Raw genomic sequence first — 20391 nt, 5'->3', positions numbered from 1 at the left:
TGTTAGGTCTGCTCTGACCCGCACTGWGGGAAGAACAGCAGAGAGAGCTGATAGCAGCTGTTTCAGTCATGCTGGCATATCAAAGGGGTTTCCAGCTTCACCAGTCAGGGATGTGTCACTCATAACAACACAGACTCTGCAAAGTAAAAGGGAATAAAGCAGCTGGCTTTTGTGGGCTTCTTCAGTCATACCCATCTTTTCATGTCTATCTTTGAACTCAACTTAAAACACGCACGCACGCACGCACGCACGCACACACACACACACACACACACTTTCTCATGTCTCGAGTTATATTATTATATTTCTCTAATCAAATTTCTTCTGATAGACTCTGTTTAGCGTCTTGCCCTACAGCTGCTACATATCACACTGACAATTGTCAGTGGAAATTAGTGGAAGAAATCTGTTTTTTTTTAGCCTTTTCCTGGGGGAACGTCTTCTATCCTCTCACTATCTTATCTCAGCTACGTCTTTGCCTGTTTTGATTGCATTATCAGGTCTTTGGGTGACTCTGAAGCGACTTCCAGGAGACATCCATCAGATAAGGAAGGACTTCCCTCACCTGGTGGATCGATCGACGGCTGTGGCTCGAAAGATGGGCTTCCCCGAGATAATCATGCCAGGTTCAKTATTCTGAAAATAACCATTTTCATTTGAATGACTTTTTTCTTTTTGTGCATCAGTTGTGCTGTAACAAAGAATATTAAGAATTGAAAGAAAGTGTATGCTGTTTTTAAATGTTAAGTTTTTTTCCAATAAACAAACATTTTATGTCACTATATRCACTGAAAACAATGGATTTTCTCATCTTTGTTTCCTGCAGGTGACGTCCGAAACGACATCTACGTGACTCTGGTTCAGGGGGATTTCGACAAGGGGAGTAAGACGACACCCAAAAACGTTGAGGTGACCATGTCCGTTTACGATGAAGACGGCAAGAAACTGGAGGTACTTTTCCAACTTTCTGTGCTTTCTTTGGGTTGAACTCTATAACCAGTTGCTTTCTCAAACATTCTGATTTGGCAGACATTTTTTTTTTTTAAATCTCACTCAGCACATTAGTGTGCCTAACTGGCCTCCCATAAAGTTCATCCTATAAATGTGATGAACAGCCCATACTGCCCATCCCTGTTGCCTGTTGGCCATGATGAAATGCAATGTCATTGACTTTGATTGAGTTGCTTAAAATTCACCTCACCACCATCCTGAGCCACGTGCAGAATCRAGCTTTTAGAGAAACTGTTTAGCTTTGGCGTTTTATTTAGTTAGATTTTTATTTTTTTTTTCTGGGTTAAAATTGGCCTTTTTCTGGTGAAGTTTATATATTATGGATGTTTGAAAATAATTTTTAAATTGAATATGCACTCTTGAAAAACTGCAGCCAACTCAGAAAAAATAAAGAAACGTATTATGATACTGAAGAGTATAATCTGTGTGGCACTACTGTCTTGAAAAATCAGCGATATATCAGGTCAGGAAGCTATGAACTATATTACATGCTCTTCTTCTTTCAAAGTGAAATATGGAATTGGTGTGCAGCGTCATATCACAGGTGTCTAACTTGCATTTAGTGTCTACAAATTAAGCTAAAATAAGCACAAAAAAAAAGTACAACAGAGGCTGTCAATTTGCCAAGTTGCAGTACGTAAGATAAACTTGCATCTCTCGGTTTTTCTCTCTACCTTTTACATCTTGTGCAAACGCAGCAGGGTCTGATGTCCTAATGAAGGTTTTGTTTCATCTAAAGTCGCAGTGACCTCTTTTCTCTCATGTTTAATTACTGACGATCCCTGTTGACTCCGCTTCTTGCGCTGCATCATCCACAAATTAATGGAGGATGAGCGGAGAGCAGCTGGATATGAGAAACCAGTGGGAGGAAGTGGGGCAGCGAGTCCATAACTGGAGTGTTTGCTGACATTTAAGAGAAGCCTAACTTTAAATGGTATTTTATGATCTTCAAATGAAAAAAAATATTTGTAAGGCATAAGAATGTAATCACAAACCAAAGCAAAATATTCCCATGGGAGGTATAAATCATTTTTAAAAGTGTCGTAGGGAAACAAATACTACCCAACATGAAATTTAATCCTACGTTTAAATAAATGTACTCAACTAGATGTAGTTGAATGTTGTCAGTGTTAGAATATGCTATCTATTATCATAAAGGCTGAATTTTTTAAGGCTTGCAACAAAACTTTATGAGGAACACCAATAAGCTGAAGGGGCTGTAAGCCATCATTCCTTGTTCCAAAGAATCTAAGTTCTTTAATGTTTTTGTAACATTTGGAGCTGCGGCTTAAAATAATCTTATTTAAATGTAATTAAGGTACCGTACCCTATTACAGTGATGTAAGCACTGGTGCAATTGGAGTAGGAGTGAATTTAAGTAATTTGAGATGACAGATTTCTGGTTTTAATGAGTCTTCCTGCAAACACTGAATCAGGAGAGAGCTTTGTTACCCTTGGCTGCACCTATTATACTCATTAGTTTTAAATTGAGAAGCCTTTTCAATGATTTGTCGCAGCATGCTGAGGAAGTAAAAGGATTGCTGCTGATGACGCTTAAAATTAACCTCGATTCAGTGCAAATTACTGACCTCTGTCATTTATAGAAGTGCATCACTTGACTAATTAGTTAATATATATAATAATCCTATTACCAAAGAACACAGATGTAACATTTTTGTTTGATTTTTCCAGTTGAATTCATTGTAATTAGTCTTAAAAGCAGATGCTCTAAAGCTATTGGTTCATCACTCCCTTTGTGGTTTAAGAATCATTTTGTGTATACCTGTGGTATAATAGCATAAACGCAAGTTATTACACAACAGTCTTCGTTGCTAGACTGCTTTTTAGAATAATGATGAGTAACAACACTCAACATAGCATTACTAGGTATTTGATACTCTCGCATGCCCACGTTAGGCCAGGCTGCCAAAGATATTTTTGAGCCTTGTAGCTCTAACGTGGCGTGTATAACATACAGCTATGTAATAACTGGAAGATTTATGCAACAGTGTGGAAAAGATTTGATAAATTGGGAGCACCTGACATACATTTTGAATCATTTGGTTAATAATTTTGCGACTGCTTTTGGGCATTGCAGTTTTGGTATTTGTTGCTTTCTTTGCGGTTCTCCGCATACGCCTCATCTTTTCATATTCCTCTGTCCTTTCTGCGCGTCTCTTCCGGCCTCTGGACGACGTCATTCTTCCTCTTTTTCAGAAAGGCTTTGTGACATGCAGGACTGGCCAGTGACACCTTGACTTATGAGCACACCTCCAGTTTCAGCAGCCACTTCTCTAAGATATGATGCTGTCAGGAACCCTGGCCACTTAGTGAAGGGGGAGATTTGAGAGATATAGCACCTGACCCCACCTCCCCTGTATTTGCTCAGCACAGCTGGGGGACACGGGGTCTGTTATTCCTCATAATTGCCAGCTGTCAGAAAGCATTAGTGTAGGAGTACTTCAGCAGTGTTACACTAGCAGGCCTGGGGAGTCAGCTGGGAGGAAAGAGGTAGGCTGGCAACAGATGGATGGAAAACAAGGCATGTCTGCCTCCCGCTGTCACTCCATCCTTCATACCAACTTCCCTACTGGGGCTTGTAGTTTTCTTTTCCCCTCCACAGCCTGACCTGTTGTAAAAACTGAAGAGCACCCAGTAGGAAGGAGCGGTTTTAAAGAGTGGTCCATCTGCAGCAGCTGGTCTGTTTTTTTTTTTTTTTTCCTGTGCCCATTGTCTCTTAGTTTCGCTGCACGGGAGCGCTAGCAGCTCTTTCTTTTTTTTAAATAATTAATTTCTAATTTATTTCTTCCACGGTACTGTCATGAGATTGGCAGCTACCACACAGGTGCTCATGCGTAAAGTACATCCAGACTTTTAAAGGCCATTCTGTTAGATTAAGGCTTTCTGCTTGAGGGAGTGCATTTTATGAAATAAGAGGTAGTCAATTTTCCACAAGGAGGGAGCCAATGTGGAAATGTTTCAGCCGAGTTATAGTAGATCAATTAATCACCTATACTTAACTATATTAACTGCTTATGAAAAGTACTAACCCTGTTGGATATTTGATCCTTTTCATTGTTCAGTAAAAATTTGCTTGACATTAAAGGTTTTTGCACAATTTCTTTGTCAAAAAAGTCTGATTTTGTTGCTGATATTTAGAAGGAGTGAAAAAGGCAAAGTATCTACAGAGGTGAATACTATTTTGTAAGTTCTGTAAGATAATTTATATTTAAACATATGTATTATTTCCTCTCTAGAATGTGATCTTTCCCGGCGCTGGAGATGAAGGGATCAACGAGTACAAGTCTGTCATCTACTACCAAGTAAAGCAGCCGAGGTGGTTTGAAACGATAAAGGTGGGTCTTCCTAAATCATCCATTCATCCCAAAAAAACTAAAACAAAATTTAGTACAGAGGAATGTGGAACACTGTGTGAAAAATACAAATGCGTGTTCTTATGCACGCCAAAGTCCCAGCCTCCTGACCTGTCCTTCACCTCAGGTTGCGATCCCCATCGAAGACGTAAACCGAAGCCATCTGCGGTTCACCTTCCGCCATCGCTCATCGCAGGATTGTGAGTATAAATCTCAACTACTGGAAAAATGTATATTTCAGATGACCAGGTGTACAATTGGCTGCTAATCTGCTTACAACACACCTAATGGAAGACATGCAGCTCCAGCAGAGGCATTGCACAATGATAAATACTTCGCTGCTTACCCTTTGTCACATTAATCAGAAGTTGTAGTTTGCCTCTGCATAAAGCAGCGCTGTGGAATGGGTTGTCAGAGGCTACAGCTGGGATGTGAAAACGCCTAGCGGGGCTTTATTTATTGAGGCCGGTGTACAGTTGGATGCAACTACTGTTGTATTTCATTTTTTTTCACATCTTCTTTATTTTAGGGGTGTAAAGGGCAGGCAGTAGACATGCTGCTTCATTTATCTTCCAAATGGTCTTCCCTCTGACATCAGAAAAGGCTTTTGAGGACTAAGAAGAGACTTAGGGAAGTGGTACCCATCCCCTAATCTTCAGCTGGTGTCATCATCCATTTCCAAAATCCCCTCGCTGTGTTTGCTTCTCACCTGCACGCAGGTGCTTTGGAGGAAATTGCCAGGTCTCGGAGCTCTGTGCTGGCAGCTAATCCACTTGGAGAGCCTTCTTGTCATGCACACCTTGGTTCTGTGGGGACTAATGCTGTTAGGAGGCTTGCTTTTCAAAGTCTGTGATTTGCTGCTATCTGTCTGTAACTGTTACTTTGGAAACTCTCCTCAAGTTACTCGGGGACTGCAGAGGCATACTAATGCTGCTAAACTTCCAGTTCTCACTGAGAGCTCACAATAGATGCGTGTTGGGAGAAGGTACTGAGGTCAAACCAGACCAAAGCTGATGTGTTCAGACAGAAGACCCATAGCGCAAAATCGCCACAGCAAAAATCTCAGTCCCCACAAAATAAAATATTCATATCCCTAAACAGTTTCTGCTGTAATTGCAGCAAGCATTGACTCAGGGGCTGAATACGAATTCGCTCTACTACACTTTTCAGATTTTTATTTGTAAGAATTTTAAAAGCATGCATCATTTTCCCTCCACTTGGTCTATCGCATAAAATCCCAACAAATTACCTTTTTCTTCCTGGTTGTTATGTGAAGAGTGTGAATACTTTTGAAAGGCACTGCATGAACTTTATTTTTTCCGAAATTTATGGACCGTCTTAACTTTAAATGTTGTGTTTAGAAGAAGTTTATCTCTCCAGATACATTGAAATATTCACATTCTATTGCTTTCAGTTTAGTTTATCTTAAGCAGATTTATTTTTATACTTCCAGAACTTTGAAAGTAGGATATTTCAATGTTTTTGTATAAAAACCTTTAAATACTTTTTTATTCACTTGTGGTTTTACGGTCAAACAGACTTTATTCTTCGTACTCTTCAGTATCTCACTCAGAACCCTTTGAGACATAATGCAGAGTCTCCATTAGCTTTAGATATATGCAATGTTTTCTTGGGGGGAAAAGTTCATTTTTCCATACTGAAGATAAGAAGCACAGAGATGGTCTGCCAGCACTTAGAAATGTCTGCCTTTGCTGTCATGTCGTGTCCTACCTGCTTCCTCTGCTGTGCTCCTAGCAAGTGCTGAGCATTTTGTGGGAACGCAGAGTGACAGAGCTGTTCATCAAGGCCACTAGTGGAGTTCATGCGCTCCCTATTCTGAGTCCGCTCTCTGTTGAGAATAAGGCCAGCTCTCACACAGCGCCTCGGTCTACCGCTGTAACATTGTCAGACCTCATCAAACACATGGAAGCCATCACAAGCCACGCCTCCGCCGCAGAACACGGCTGCCATCTTTTCACTCCTTTTTCATCTGTCATTAAAATGTATTGCGCCGCCTGCATGGGAGAAAAGTGAACTTTATGGGGACTTCATGTCATTGATGAACAGAGGTGCACAAAGGTGCAGGGGAACGTGAAGTGGAAGGAAAGTGAAACCAAAAATAGAATCCAAAAACAGAGGGTTTTGTGAAGCCCTCAGAGGTTTGGTAATGTGTTGATGACTCTCTGGGACAGGTGTGCTCAAGTCCAGTCCCCGAGAGCTACCTCTTAGATGCAGCCTTACTCCAACAGATCGGGATCAGCTCTGAGCAGACCTGCTAACGAGCCGTTCATTTGTGGACGGCTGGACTTGAGCACCCCTGCTCTGGGAGCTTAAGAGTAAACTAGTCAATCAGGAACGGCAAAAAAGTTTGAAGAATCCAGCAGGAAGCAGCTGCCAGCAGGATGTTGACAGCACATGTACAGCCAGAGCTGCAATGGAACGGTTTATATCATCCAAAGACACGGACAAATGGGCATGCCGCGTCGGCTGTAATAGAATTCTTTGCCTTGTAAAAAACTACAATGAAATCAGTTGAGTTCTTTAAATGTTGATGGAAAATGAATAATGATTAGTGGTATCAATTAAAAGGCCTTTAGTGTCAACCTGATGCCTATAAAAGGCCAGAATGAAAACACATTTCTTGTACCTTTTGCATCAATCAGTTTTAACGTGATACATAAAATTTGATAAATGAGCTGCTTTACGTAGCTTTTTACAATTCCTTTACCTGCTGATCTCTATTTTATGTCTGATTAACTGCAGAAGAGCTAGGAAGCCTCGTACAGCTGTGGAGTTGTGGGTTTCCTACGCCTCGTTTTGATTAAAGCAAATTCACATTAAAATGTTCCAGTCAAAGTTCAGACCTAAATCCAATTGAGAATCTCTGACAAAACCTGAATGGTGATATTTACAGGCGCTCTACAGAAGAATGAGCAAGAGTTTCAGTCTACGGTTTACCCAGAGAAACCTGCAACAGCCGTGAATGGTTGTTCTACAATCAGACAACAAACTTTTGAGGTTTTTAAATGTAGGAGATTGAAAACCATGTAAGCTWCCCAAGTATGCACAGCTTTGTGTAGGTCTGTCACTTTGTTGCAGTTGTAAAGTGTGGAAAAGCCCGTAAAGTGCCAGTACTTCTGCACGTACCTGTACATCAGGTAATACTGGGCGGCATCCACATGGCGTTTTTTTCCCCCTCCACTGGTTCGTCACCGGCCAGCCGATTATTCATAGCTGKAGATGCAGGCGGCAAAACCAATGAAGGGATTTATGCAGATGGGAKGCGATGTATATTTTGATGAATCGCGCCTCTCTACGAGTAAATTTGAGCTTGTTGATTCACCGTGATGAAATGTGGTTCTATCCAAACGCTTGGTTAGAGGACAAAATCATAATTCTCTTCCTTGTTTGTGCAGCGCGCAGCACACTAGTGTGTGTGAGAGGAGTTTTCACKTTTTCTTCATTCTAGTGGGATACCTYGAGCTGTTTGCAGGTGTTTCTCTCACTCGCTATTAGCTGTTAGGACACTAACAAGAAAAACATGCAATATGCTTTGACCCAAACTGTTTTTCTGTGATGTTGTTTCATGTTTTTTGTTGTTGTTTTTTTGCAGCTTATTGTCAAGCGGAGACTGAATATTTGAGTTAGCATCTGCCAGTCTTTTTTGCTGCCAAGCTCCACCTGTACTAATACATTCTCTGTGTGTCTGACTAGTTTTATTTTTTTTTCTTGGGGAAAAACAAACAGTTTGTGCAAAGACACTTAGTGTAGGATCAGCTAAGACATGGAAAAAGTTTAAATAGCAACTTCTTTTGCCCACTCAAGAGTTGAGTGAGGTACTGTGGTGCTGAGACGATCTCTTTTGTCGGTCTGCTGGCTTGTTTATTGCTTGTAAAATCAGCAGTCTGTAATAGTTTTCTGCTGTGGAATCTGCTTTGCATAAGCTTTCTCAACTAAGCACGCATTCATATAAACAGATTGTATGCACATGTATGAGATTTTGGTGTGTCAGTTTGCAAATTTGCACGACAAACACAAAGTCTTTGGTGCAACATCATCAATATCTCCTGCAGGCTGTCAGATTTCTGTTTATTCATGTGTGTGCTTGTTTTTTTTAATCTTTTTTTTTTTAATCCTCCCACAGCCAAAGATAAATCAGAGAAAATCTTTGCCTTGTCTTTCGTTAAACTCATGCGGTATGATGGGACCACTCTGAGGGATGGAGAGCATGATCTCATTGTGTACAAGGTAAATGCAGAAACATCCTCAGAGTTTTGAAGCCACACTGTTTGACTGACTGACGCAGCAAGAAAAATCACAAAAAATAATAGATTTAATATACTTAACAATGTCAAGTTAACGTTTGAGAAACAACTTTTGATCAAATAAAAGCTACCAACAGTTTAAAACCATGGCACACATACACACACAATTTTTTGTAATTTTATTGAGAAACTGTCCATGTCTTATGATTAAAAACCAGGCAGAAGCTAAGAAGCTGGAGGATTCCACCGTTTACCTAAGCCTTCCCTCCACTAAGCTGGAGCTGGAGGAGAAGGGTTACGCCACCACTGGCAAAAACTCCCAGAACCTTGGGACCTGCACCATCAGCAARGACTCTTTCCAGATCGCCACCCTGGTCTGCTCCACCAAACTGACGCAGAACGGTAAGGCACTCAAAATGTCTCGTAGTTCTGTCGTCGTTGGAAATAAAGTAAACACATCATCTCTGTAACCAATGGCTTAAACTAAAGGATTTAAATGAGCAAATATCAAGAATATTTTACTTGACAGSAGATTTTGATCCATACCTTTTAGAATGAAGGATTCGGCAGCTAAGTTCCTGCCAGTTCACTAAGCTCTTACTACTTACTTGTTTTGGCTACACAAACAGTATGTTTTCAGATACATTTTTTGGACTCAAAAATGGGATTCCCCCACTCATCCTGCTCTCACTTTGACCTACTTTAATTCCCTCAGCTGGTATTGTCCAGTTTCAGCCAGTTGTTTTAAATCCATTTTTTTTTTTTGCCGAATAATCTTTGGATTTATTCTATTTACTACTGCCAGGCTGTCAGTGTTTCTTTTTCTCCTCCCCGAATGTCCCATGGTTCTGAGAAAATCTACACTTACTAAGCTAAGGAAATCCCCATCTCTGCCCTTTGGCTCATGGATTAAGGATTCTGGCATCTTGTGTTCCCACCAGCTTTCAGACATGTTTATAAATCACTGCAGGCATCAATATAAACCCTCTTGGATGCTCTGGCATTTCCAGGGTGTGTTCATAACACTGCTGTTGTCTCAGTGCAGACTGTGTAAAGAGCTGTTTCTCTGTCTGAGCGGTCAGATGCCTCTCAGTTGTTTTAAACAGAACCCTCCTCAGTGTCTTCTGTACTTGCTCACCTTGTATGTTCTTCTTATGCTCTCCCATTCCTCCAACGACTGAGTCAGACATTGCTCTGTGTATAAATAAAGATTTATCAAAGAGGAATCTACATCATATATCGACTTTTCAGGAAAATGGAACATTCCCACAGAAAAACATGTGCAATAACCTTGATGCTACTGTAATAAACCTTTTTATTATATATCATCGTCAGCAGTGCTTTAAGAAAAAAAAAAAAGTTTCTTTTCGTTGTCAGGCAGATATTGCATCTGTGCCAGGATCCAGAATAATGTAAGAACCTTCACTGACCTTGTGGCTCGTATAGGCAATATAATGAAATGGAAGAAAGGGGAAGAAAAAAACAACACATTTGTCATTGTTGCTTGGCTGCAACTTTGGGATGAAAGCTAAACTGCGGTTCATGAAGTTCCGGTAATAAGGCCACTGCGGACCAGAGAATGCAATTTGATTAGATCCCCKGCACAAGGGAAAGATTTTGTTGTGAAAATGCTTCTTTACATCATGTGGAAGACGGGCAGGGGGTGTTCCATGCTGCTGCAGTAATATTCCCGCCGAGACTTGTTAAGTTTAGTCTGCGGTATAAGTTGTCATTTAAATACAGTTGACTGAGTGCCCTCCTACTCCGCTCAGGGGGTGGTGATGTCAGGGTGTGAACAGTCTCAGCTACAAAAGCAGTGACCAACTCGCATTGATTACATGTGGCTGATGAGCAAAATTATTATTTTAAATTGTTTTCTGTAATGTTAATGCGCAGATTCTGATGAGAGCGATTCCAGGTCGGTAATCTTGTCTTTTTCTTCTTGTTCCGAGATGGTTAATGGGGTTAAAGCTGTGTTCTGACAGTCAATCGATCTTTTTGTATTGCACTTGTCGAGCAAGAAAGCCTTGGCACAATATGTTCACTCACATAGCCCCTGAACCTTTTCTCGTTTTGACCAAATTTTAAGTAGACCAACTCAAAACACATGGTTTTCAAATTTCTTCACTTATAAAAAAAATCTACAAAGTTTGTTTTGCATTTGCGTTCAACCTTCTTTATGCTAAAACCCCACTAAATAAAATCTCATGCAATTTATGAAGGTACATATATTACAGATCATCCAAGTCGGAATTGAACGTCTGTAAGAAGTTGCAAAAAAAAAAAAACGAAATCTGAAATTGAAGAGATAAATATTTACAAAAATGTAAAGTTTACAATATTAATATTAAGCCAAATTGCTGTTTGAACGCTGGTGCATCGTGTACTTCTGAATGTGCCTCTTTTGAGTTGACACATCCTTTTATTCTGCACCTCTTTGTGGTGTTGATTTGCAGGGCTACTGGTAGTAGGTGGATGTGATCAGACAGCCTTGGCACAGATAGATGTGAAAAGCCCAGAGAAATGGTTGTCTAATGTATCTTGAGAAATTTCAGCTTCATTAAAGTGAACTGCCTATAAAATGTTTAAAAACTACCTAAAATGTAAAATTTAAATTTTCATAATAAAATAATATAATTTAGAATTTTTAAATCTAAGTAAAAAAAACCCAAAACAAACAAACAAAAAAACAAGGTAATTAAGCAAGAAAATTTGCTTGGTTTAAATTTAGTGAAGTGAAGGTGTAGGATTATTATGGTTTTAAATCCTGCAAAAAAAATAAAAACACATTCAGTAAGTTAGAAAACAGTCCTTCTCGCTGCAGGATGTTTCAGACAGACCATTTTTGCTGCTTTTCTGTTCTTCTTTCCACCATCTTCACTAGTGTTGACTTTTTAAAACAAGACTGCCTGAGCGAATGGGTTCAGGAGACGAAGCGCGCATCAATCTGGAGACCATGCAAAATAAAACATTTGGAAAGTGAAAAATACAAAAAGGATAGTTTTTTTAGATGGCTTTGAGCCAAAATCTAAACTAGCCAGTACGTTTATTTAATTGCACTGCTGTATTTGTGTGGACAAGAACTTTGCTTTTACTACAAGTACATACAAGATTGCTTGTTGTGACCAGGAAAAAAAGACAGTTAAAGGTAAAGTTCACATTCAAGGARCCATTTTTCARAAATRATCATTTAATTTATAAATCAGTTTWAAAAAAAAAATCATTGATTCACTAAACAGAAATAAAATAAAATAAATAAATTTAACTCTGCTTTGAGCTTTAGATAAATACCCCCTGCATTTTAATTTTCTTCCTGTACTGTGAAGCATTTTTTTTAACCTAATTAATATCCTCCTCACTTCTAACTAGTAGGTCTCAAAAGGGTTTGTCCTGACTCATGCAAAGGGAGTAAAAACGAGCACTTCAGTGCCCCTATCAACAGTCTGCTTGCTTTATACACGACACTTCATCACCGATGCCCACAGGAGAGATGAAATACTCATTTTAATTAAGCTGGTTTGATGCAGACGGTCTCTCCGTGCAGGAAGCTGGTGTGAAGTGGCTGCTGGTTGGTCCCTGGGTATCTCCAGCATGGTTGGCTTCGTGACGGAGGACTGATGGTGGCAGCGCTTAGAGGGAACATGGCTCTGTGAAAGCTTCTACCATTATCACCTTAACTGAAAAGCAGTGTTCCCATCAAAGCTCACCAAAAGGAGGGAACACTGTGTGTGAATTTGCTCTAACGTCTTTGTGGAGTTCTYTTAGGAGTTCTTGATTTTCATGAATAAACACCGCTGTTTGAATCCATGCATTTGTTCAGCGGATGACAAAATAATCGTTCAGTGAAGCAAGATGTTTCATAAACATTAATTATGAGTTAATGGGAAGTAATTTGCATTTAAGTTGTGCAGTGACACTGTAACGGATTTTGCTRAAATTAATTAACCCACCACACTCCATCTGCCAGTTTGGTCTAATATTTTAAATGTGGCGTCCTGTGGAAGCATTTTTTATGAAACAGATGGTGTTTGTCGAAGATCCTGTGTTCCTTTTTTTTTCCCTTCATTTTTTGAAAACAGGACCGATTTTCCTAACATTTAGCCAGTTATCCAGCACTCCCCCCACCCCCGAGGCCCTAAACTGCCAATGAGTTGTCCTCATTGTGTTCAGTGTTCGTCTCTAAGGAGCTATTCTATCGATTTCCAAATCCATGTCTTTTTGGAGAGGATGATACCATGGACACCTGGACAGACCATTGTGACTGAAGCATGATGGGCTGTCAGCTTTACAGATGGTAGATATCCATTCTGTGCTCCCGTGCTCGACTGACTTCACCAATAACCAGCCGGGTGGATAGAAACAGAGCTGCAAGGGATGATGGTGTCAGAGATACTGGTCGGATGGGCTGTGTCTACACAACCCTACGCGATCATTGGCACCACTGCCAAAGATTTGTAAAAAAATAAATAAATAAAACATAAAACCTTTCAAATAAATTAGRCATTGTTGACAATATTTAAACGCACAACTATAGTCTTAAAAACAACACACAAAAAAAGCAACAAYTCAACTAAATATAGTTGTTTGCACATCTGTTAAATCCCAGGTAGGTAATGAGCCAGTGGGTTTTAAAACGCTTGTAATGCTGGTCACATTTAGAGCAGGCCCAGGGCATAACTCAACTAAGMAGCYGCTGAAGGCCTGCCAGACCATCAAGGACCCCAATAAATGCTAACATTTTAACGTGGCTGACAGATTAACATTTGTTTATTGARAATGACGTGTTTGTTACAGTAACTACAGTCTGATTCTATGAGTTTAGTACTTGAATTTGAGCTCTGTTTGTTCACAACTACAACATATTTGTGAATGTATTTTGTCATCTCAGTSAAGTATAGTTATCACTGAGTGCTTTTAAGTTTGGCCAATAAAACTAGCCACATGTAGAGGCAGATATTCAACCATTTGACCTTGTATCTAATGGAATAAATGATCTTCCTTTGTTTATAGATGCTCTTGCTGTTTTTTTTTGTTTTAGAGCTGATGGCTGTGTTTGTCCTCTATGTTCCTAATATGTGACTGGCAGGGCTCCTCTAAGTTTGTAAGACGATATTGTATACACTGACATTGCGTCTCTTGGTTCAGTTATAGTTTCATAATGAGCTGACATGAATGTATTTTCTAAGCCTCTAATTTGATCATCCACCAAATGAATGTAATTAATCAGATTGTGACTTATTCTTTTGTTCTAATATTTAATTATGCCCCTTTAAAATAAGCGATCTGATAAATTGACAAACATTGCATTTAGTAAAATTTGCATTTGGATCCCAGGCTGGTTCATTTTAATTCATTCATCTTTGACAACTTTTTCCCATGTTTTGTTTCTGGCTGTTGGATAAACACAACGGATTCGGCTCACGCATGTTATCTGTTTGCTTGTTCCAGTCGACCTGCTCGGCCTGCTGAAGTGGCGCTCCAACACCAGCCTCCTGCAGCAGAACCTCTGTCAGCTGATGAAGGTGGACGGTGGTGAAGTCGTGAAGGTCAGAGCTAAATTGAATGCCTTCATTTGTTTTATGTTTTGTTTTTGGGAAAAGGGTTTGTATTTCTTGTGGGCTTCATGCTTCTTAAGTATCCTGGCGTCTGGCAAAGTAAACAATCCAGTCACAAACCAATCTTTAGTAACCGTGAAAGTGACAGCTTCTTGGCAGCAATTTCACTTCAGTTTTCTCTCCCTGTCGGGGGGATCAGATTGTCTTTTTTACAATTTTTTTTATGTCTCCTAGTGAGGAGGCAGTACATAGCACCAAACCCTGCTTATAAAAGGGAAGATGAGTCACTGTCAGACTCATAGTCATGCCATTTTAAGTGCTCAACATGGGGCAGATGAATAAATCACGTTGTTCCGAATGCTTTAGGATGGGCTGTTTGGATGCCTTCAGATCACAGAGTATCTGTGCAAGCCCCGACTGTCTTTCCTGTTTAAAACAGTCGTTAAATAAAGCATTTTTATTATTAGCACTCAGTCTTTTCAAAATGTCTCATGGCCTTTAGTCGGCAGTTTTTTAAAAAAAGTACAGTTTTTCTTTTAACACTTGACATATTCTGACATATATTGTTGAAAGCATGCAGACACAGTGCATGAATAACAGATTACGGGCGTTTCTTAATGAATGGCTCTTCTACTATAACCCTTACTAAACCTAAGTGAGTCAGGAAAAGGACAGAATTTAAGTATTTCCCAGATATCAGATAATATCTGTCTTGTTGTTTGAAAGTTGTATCCATGGACTTATTTCATATCGTTGAGCCTGAATGTTAAACTTAACTTTGAGACAAGTACTTTCAAATAAATGAATGGAAAATGTATTTATTTGTGGGTAATTTTTTCTTTTGTAGTCTTAAAAATAAACTCAGACGATGTTAAGTTTGGAAAAAATGTGGAACCTGGTGCTAAAAAAAAAAAAAATTGTCCGAACGCTGGTTTAAGCTCCCGGCTCTGCGTGTTCCGTTTGCTTCTCACTGACAACATGATTAGCCTCATTCATCCAGCAGCGACAGACCAAGCACAATACAATTGTTGTGTTTCTGTCACTTTTTACAACTGTTCTCAGAAACGACTCAGTTAATGGAGCAAGCAGAGAGAAAGGATATGTATAGTCTGTGCTTCTGAAGGTTCTGCTGACAGGAAAATTATTACATTCCTAGTTGAGCCACACCAGCTTGTCTTTATGGCTGTAAAGAGGCACTAATGGGGAGCGTGGAGTGTACAGAGTTCAGCTGCTAACTGTATAATTTCCTCATTATTCTGTATACATGTTTAAAACCCCTTTTTTTGTTGATTTTATGACCCTGGTCCATCCAGTCAAATTGCGGATGAAGAACACAGGATATTGTCACTACATTATGAGCCAATAGACTAAGAGCCCTGCTTAAAAGGAGGCTCACTGTTGTGCCCCCTTTAAGTTTTTCTTCAACAGACAACAAAGGAATGAAGCCACAAGACCACCAACCTCTCTGTGCTGGTTCAGGTTATATGACGCTAATTTAACAGTTTTACACGCAGTAATGTCTAAAACAGGCTACCGGTAGTAAATGTTTGTAAAAAACATTTACTACAGAAAAATGGGAATGTCTCTAAATATGGATCTTATTATTTATACTTGCAGTTTACAGGTCTGTCCACTAAATGATTTCTTTATAGGAAACGTGTGTTAGCGTCTCTGCTGCTTTGTTGTAGCCCAGATTTAGTTTGAGAAGATGATAACCTTAATTAAAATGTTTTTTTTTACACTATTTACACAAATATTTGCCACAAAAATGCCATGCATCAACAGTTATTTTAATCTTAATAATATAATGTAATATTAGATACTATTTGTATGTGTGAACTTCTTAGTTATTCTATTGTAAATAAGTAACATGAGTTTACCTATTTAAAGTAACAGTGAAATTGTGTCTTCTGATTAGATATTAGACTGACTAGTTGAAGTAAATCAATGCTTCCTTCTGTTAACCTCCTGTGCATGTCTTTCTTTCTAGTTTCTGCAAGACACTCTGGATGCTCTCTTCAACATAATGATGGAAAACTCTGACAGTGACACTTTTGATACATTGGTGTTTGATGCCTTGGTAAGCACAGACTACAAAAAGAAGAGCACAGCATCATTTATGACGGAGATCCTGTCAGTGGAAATAAACACTTGGAATACATTTGTGGCCCACATGCAAATAATAAATGTTGTGAAACATTCTATGTGCTCAAATACCCTCTGGCGGACGTCCTTCCACTGCTTGTAATGCATTTTGATCTCCAAAAAGATCAACCATAAGCAGACACTCAAAAAAGAAACAAGATTAGTTATACAGTCATATATTTAAAATATGGTGAAATAAATTTTATGGAAAAATATGCTAGAAAAAGTTGTATTAAACAGGGATAACTGTATGAGAGAATTGTGAAGCAAAGTCTGTTAAAACATTTGGGATGCTACACACAGGCTGCTGTTGTCACTTCTTCCTTCCACTAAACATTACGTTGATACACTTGGATGCAGAGTTTTATGACCAGCCATCATTTTTAGCAATGGCCTTTTGTGGCGTATCCTTTTTATAGGGGGTGTAAACAACCATTTGTCTTCTCCAAGATGCTAATATATAATTTATGTATTAAAATTCAGAATTTAAAAAAAATGTTTATGTGGTGTTGGACTTATCAGAAAAGCTGTAAATTATCAAATTTAGCTAAAATAGAAGCATAAAATGTGTCACTCTAATGAATCGATATGATGTCACTAATGCTTTTAAGTGAAATCCGGAAAAAGTTAAACTTTTCAATAATTCATTTATTAAGTTTCGCCTGTTGTTGTCTGGCTCTGCTTTAGCTTTGTAGTTGTTACAAATGACTCAACTACATTTTAAAACAATTAGGATTTCTGATTAATTTCTACATAGATTTGAATCGGAGGGGTCAAATTTTTCAGAAGTTTTTACAAAACCCCAAAAAGAAGTGATCACATACTACTTGCACCTTGCTTGCTGTGAAATGCTGTATATTTTGCTTTTAATACATAACCGAGTATCGTGCTGAATCCCATCTCGCGTGGCATTGGCCAGCAGCTGGGGGTCCATCTCAGAAGAGAGTTTTTTTCTTTCTGACTATGTGCGGGGATAAATTGTGTTATTTGGGGGGTTTTAGATTATCATCGGCCGAGGGAATTGAGAGAAAATAGCTTTCTGCTCCAAGCCAATCTTGTGTAATTTCCCTGTCTCTTTCAACATATTGAGTAAGACAGGTAATGTTTGGTGCTCTTCATTACGAGATTCATGGTTTTACATTTTAATGAGAGTGTCTTTTGTTCCCCGACAGGTGTTCATAATTGGACTTATAGCAGACAGAAAGTTCCAGCACTTTAACCCCGTACTTGAAACCTACATTCGCAAGCATTTCAGTGCTACACTGGCTTACACGTAAGTTTGTTTCTCTTTCTACGAGTGTTTTCTGTTGCAGAAACGGAATCAGTCTGCTAAATCAATCTCAGTTTAGATACAGTTTGTTACCTACAGAGCAGCACCTGGCAGCCAGCTTTTTGGCTGTAAAACGTCATTTAATCTAGAAAAAGATTCACCCCCCAAAAATTAAAAAATAACTTCCACAATTTCTCAGATGAGGCTTAACGCTCATGATTAGAGTTCCTTTAATTACAACCATTTGTATTTTACAAATTCCTCCTGAAAAGATGTTACTGCCACCTATAATGTTTACCAACTCCAGCGGTTCAGCTCCATTTTTTTTTCCTTTTGTGAGGTCATCAGCTCAGCTACACATAAATCAAAATTAGTGGTGTTTTTCTTAATCGTGCTATTTAAAAAGGGTGTTTTTGGAAATCCCGCTCCGAAAATTCACGCGTTATTACCTGGTTGTTTTTCTTTTCTTTTATTTTTAGTGCTCATCTGTTTGTGAAAAAAAATAAAAATACACCACTCCATGTGATCTTTAAGTCGCTACCTATCATGTCTGCAGGAAACTGACCAAAGTTCTGAAGAACTACGTGGAGAACGCTGAGAAGCTGACAGAACAGCTGCTGATGGCCATGAAGGCTCTGGAATACATCTTCAAGTTCATTGTGCGCTCCAGAGTTCTCTTCAACCAGTGAGTATTGGGGCATTAATACGAATATGGTGTATTAGCATTAATTAATTAACTAATTATTAGTTGATGTGGGGGAAAAAATGAAGTCTTGGCAAACCAAACATTTTATATGCCAGCAGCTAGTAAATTAAAGGCAGCTCAGCTTTGAATACCATGTCAGTTTCCACTTAATGCTGTACAATTAAATATATATATATTAGGGTAGAAATAATGCACAATGTAAACAAGTATTGCTTTTAAATAGTTTTTCCCATCCAACGCTGTTAGAAAATAAACTGCTACATGTATTAATCCGAGTCGATTGGATCTCGCTCACCCTGCTGGCCGCAGATCTGATGCGTTTTGCAGTCCTGCTGGGCTCAGTTTGCGCTGCAGCATATCCTCAGGCAACCTAACTTTTCATTAAAGCTTTTATTGCACAAATAAAATAAAAAAAATCTAATTTTACTTTATGGTGGTTTGTATTAGGTTTTTAGGCTTAACATGTATATCTCAAGCAGTTGTTGGGTGAGAGGCGGGGTACGGCCCAGGCAGGTCGCCAGAGATGCACAGGATAAAAAAATACCAAAGAAAAATGTATGTAAAACAAGTTGAAGTAAAATTATCCAAATGTTGAAAAATAAATAAAAAATGGAAATCCTAGCTGACCTAAGCAGGAAGACATTTACTTTGATGTCTCAAGTAAATGAAATTTGAGAATGTAAAATTTGTGAAAGGCATAAATAGATTGATGGACAATCAATTCTATTATTGCATGACGGTGAACTCATGTATCCATCAACGTAATGTCATGCATCTTCAGTTTCTTTACGGTTGCAGTCAGAATAAAACTCAAAACAGGCAAAACTAAATGGCATTTTAGTCCTTTCTGTTGATTTATTTATAATTGGTTTTGGGGATGTTAAATGGAAGATGGGGTTGTAGTGTGACAGAAAGAAGCTGTTGGTGGGATGATGTATGATCCTGGACTAATTGAGTGTGCAGCATTTGATTGGTTTTCCTGCCCAATGTCTGGAGGACACGGTGCCCTCTAACTCTCATGTTCAGAGTGTGTGCCGGAGCAGAAACAGAGTCAAAATTCTTCCTAATGTGGAAAATTGGGTTAGTCGAAGCTCTCACTCTGCAGCCCTTGATGTACAGGTGCCAAGTCTCCATTGACTGGGTCTTATTTTTTTATTTTTTAATGCTGTCTGGTGGAACATATCTGTAAAATTGGAGAGGAGCACCTTAATCACAGAGTGACATGAGGCTGCCCAGAGCCCCCTGAGCTCTTCAGTGCTGCGGGCGAGCAGCGGCTTTAAGTAATTGTTGTAGAGGGAGCTCTGAGACGCACGCCTCTAATCCCATGATTCTGTAAGCCCTCAACAGTGACTCTCCTATACCATGTAATGCCTGGAGCCCTGTGAGATATTATAGCATCACTAGACCCACCAGCATGGAAGAAAGCATGGGAAATCTAATGTACTCTGAGCAGTTATACCAGTTTGTCTCTCTTTGACCTGTAGCCTTTAGAGTGCCCCCTTTAYCCCMCCTCCTCATATAGTTTTTGCCTTGATTATATTACTTTGCAGCAAGTAGAGCTTTGGCTTTTCCCACTTCATCGCCAGTTTGGGAAGATTTATGAGCTCTGTAAGTGGGAAATAAACAAACTGTGGATTTAACACCATTTCCCATAACAAACCAGCAGAAGGAACACATTAGTGCAGCTCAGTAAATTAAAATATCATCCAGAAGTCAATTTATTTCAGTAATTCAAGAAGAAAGAAATTCCAATAGATTAAATATAAACAGGGTTTAATTTTATTTCCCTTTTATGATCAATGACATATTTTTTAATTGAACTGAACTGCATTAACAGACTGCTGACTATATAGTTGTCAAGCAAACGGTACAGAAGCATTTTAATGGAAGTTTTAGTGGAGCGAAAAGATGTGGTAGAAAACTGCTTGAAAGCTAGATCAGTGTTTCTCAGTTCCGGTTCTAAGGCATAATCATCAAAAGTAACACAAACAAGAAACTTTAAATATATCACAGTGTGTGTGTGTGTGTGTGTGCGTGCGTGCGTGCGTGCGTGCGTGCGTGCGTG

The 20391-nt window shown here is 39.1% G+C and overlaps 1 protein-coding gene across 1 annotated transcript in view; it reads left to right on the top strand.

Moving 5' to 3' along the window:
- Window positions 1-20391, top strand: part of dock1 (dedicator of cytokinesis 1) — a 205264-nt gene that overhangs the window by 41169 nt on the left and 143704 nt on the right. Inside the window, 10 exon segments of the mRNA XM_008437114.2 lie at window positions 501-626; window positions 827-951; window positions 4269-4367; window positions 4513-4585; window positions 8530-8633; window positions 8869-9052; window positions 14099-14196; window positions 16196-16285; window positions 17523-17623; window positions 18177-18305. Of these exon segments, the coding sequence (XP_008435336.1) occupies window positions 501-626; window positions 827-951; window positions 4269-4367; window positions 4513-4585; window positions 8530-8633; window positions 8869-9052; window positions 14099-14196; window positions 16196-16285; window positions 17523-17623; window positions 18177-18305 (1129 nt within the window).

The sequence above is a fragment of the Poecilia reticulata genome, linkage group LG19, assembly GCF_000633615.1.
Source record: "Poecilia reticulata strain Guanapo linkage group LG19, Guppy_female_1.0+MT, whole genome shotgun sequence".
Taxonomy (NCBI): Eukaryota; Metazoa; Chordata; class Actinopteri; order Cyprinodontiformes; family Poeciliidae; genus Poecilia; species Poecilia reticulata.
Note: the sequence above shows the minus strand (reverse complement) of the source record. Positions and strands in the feature narration are given on the sequence as shown.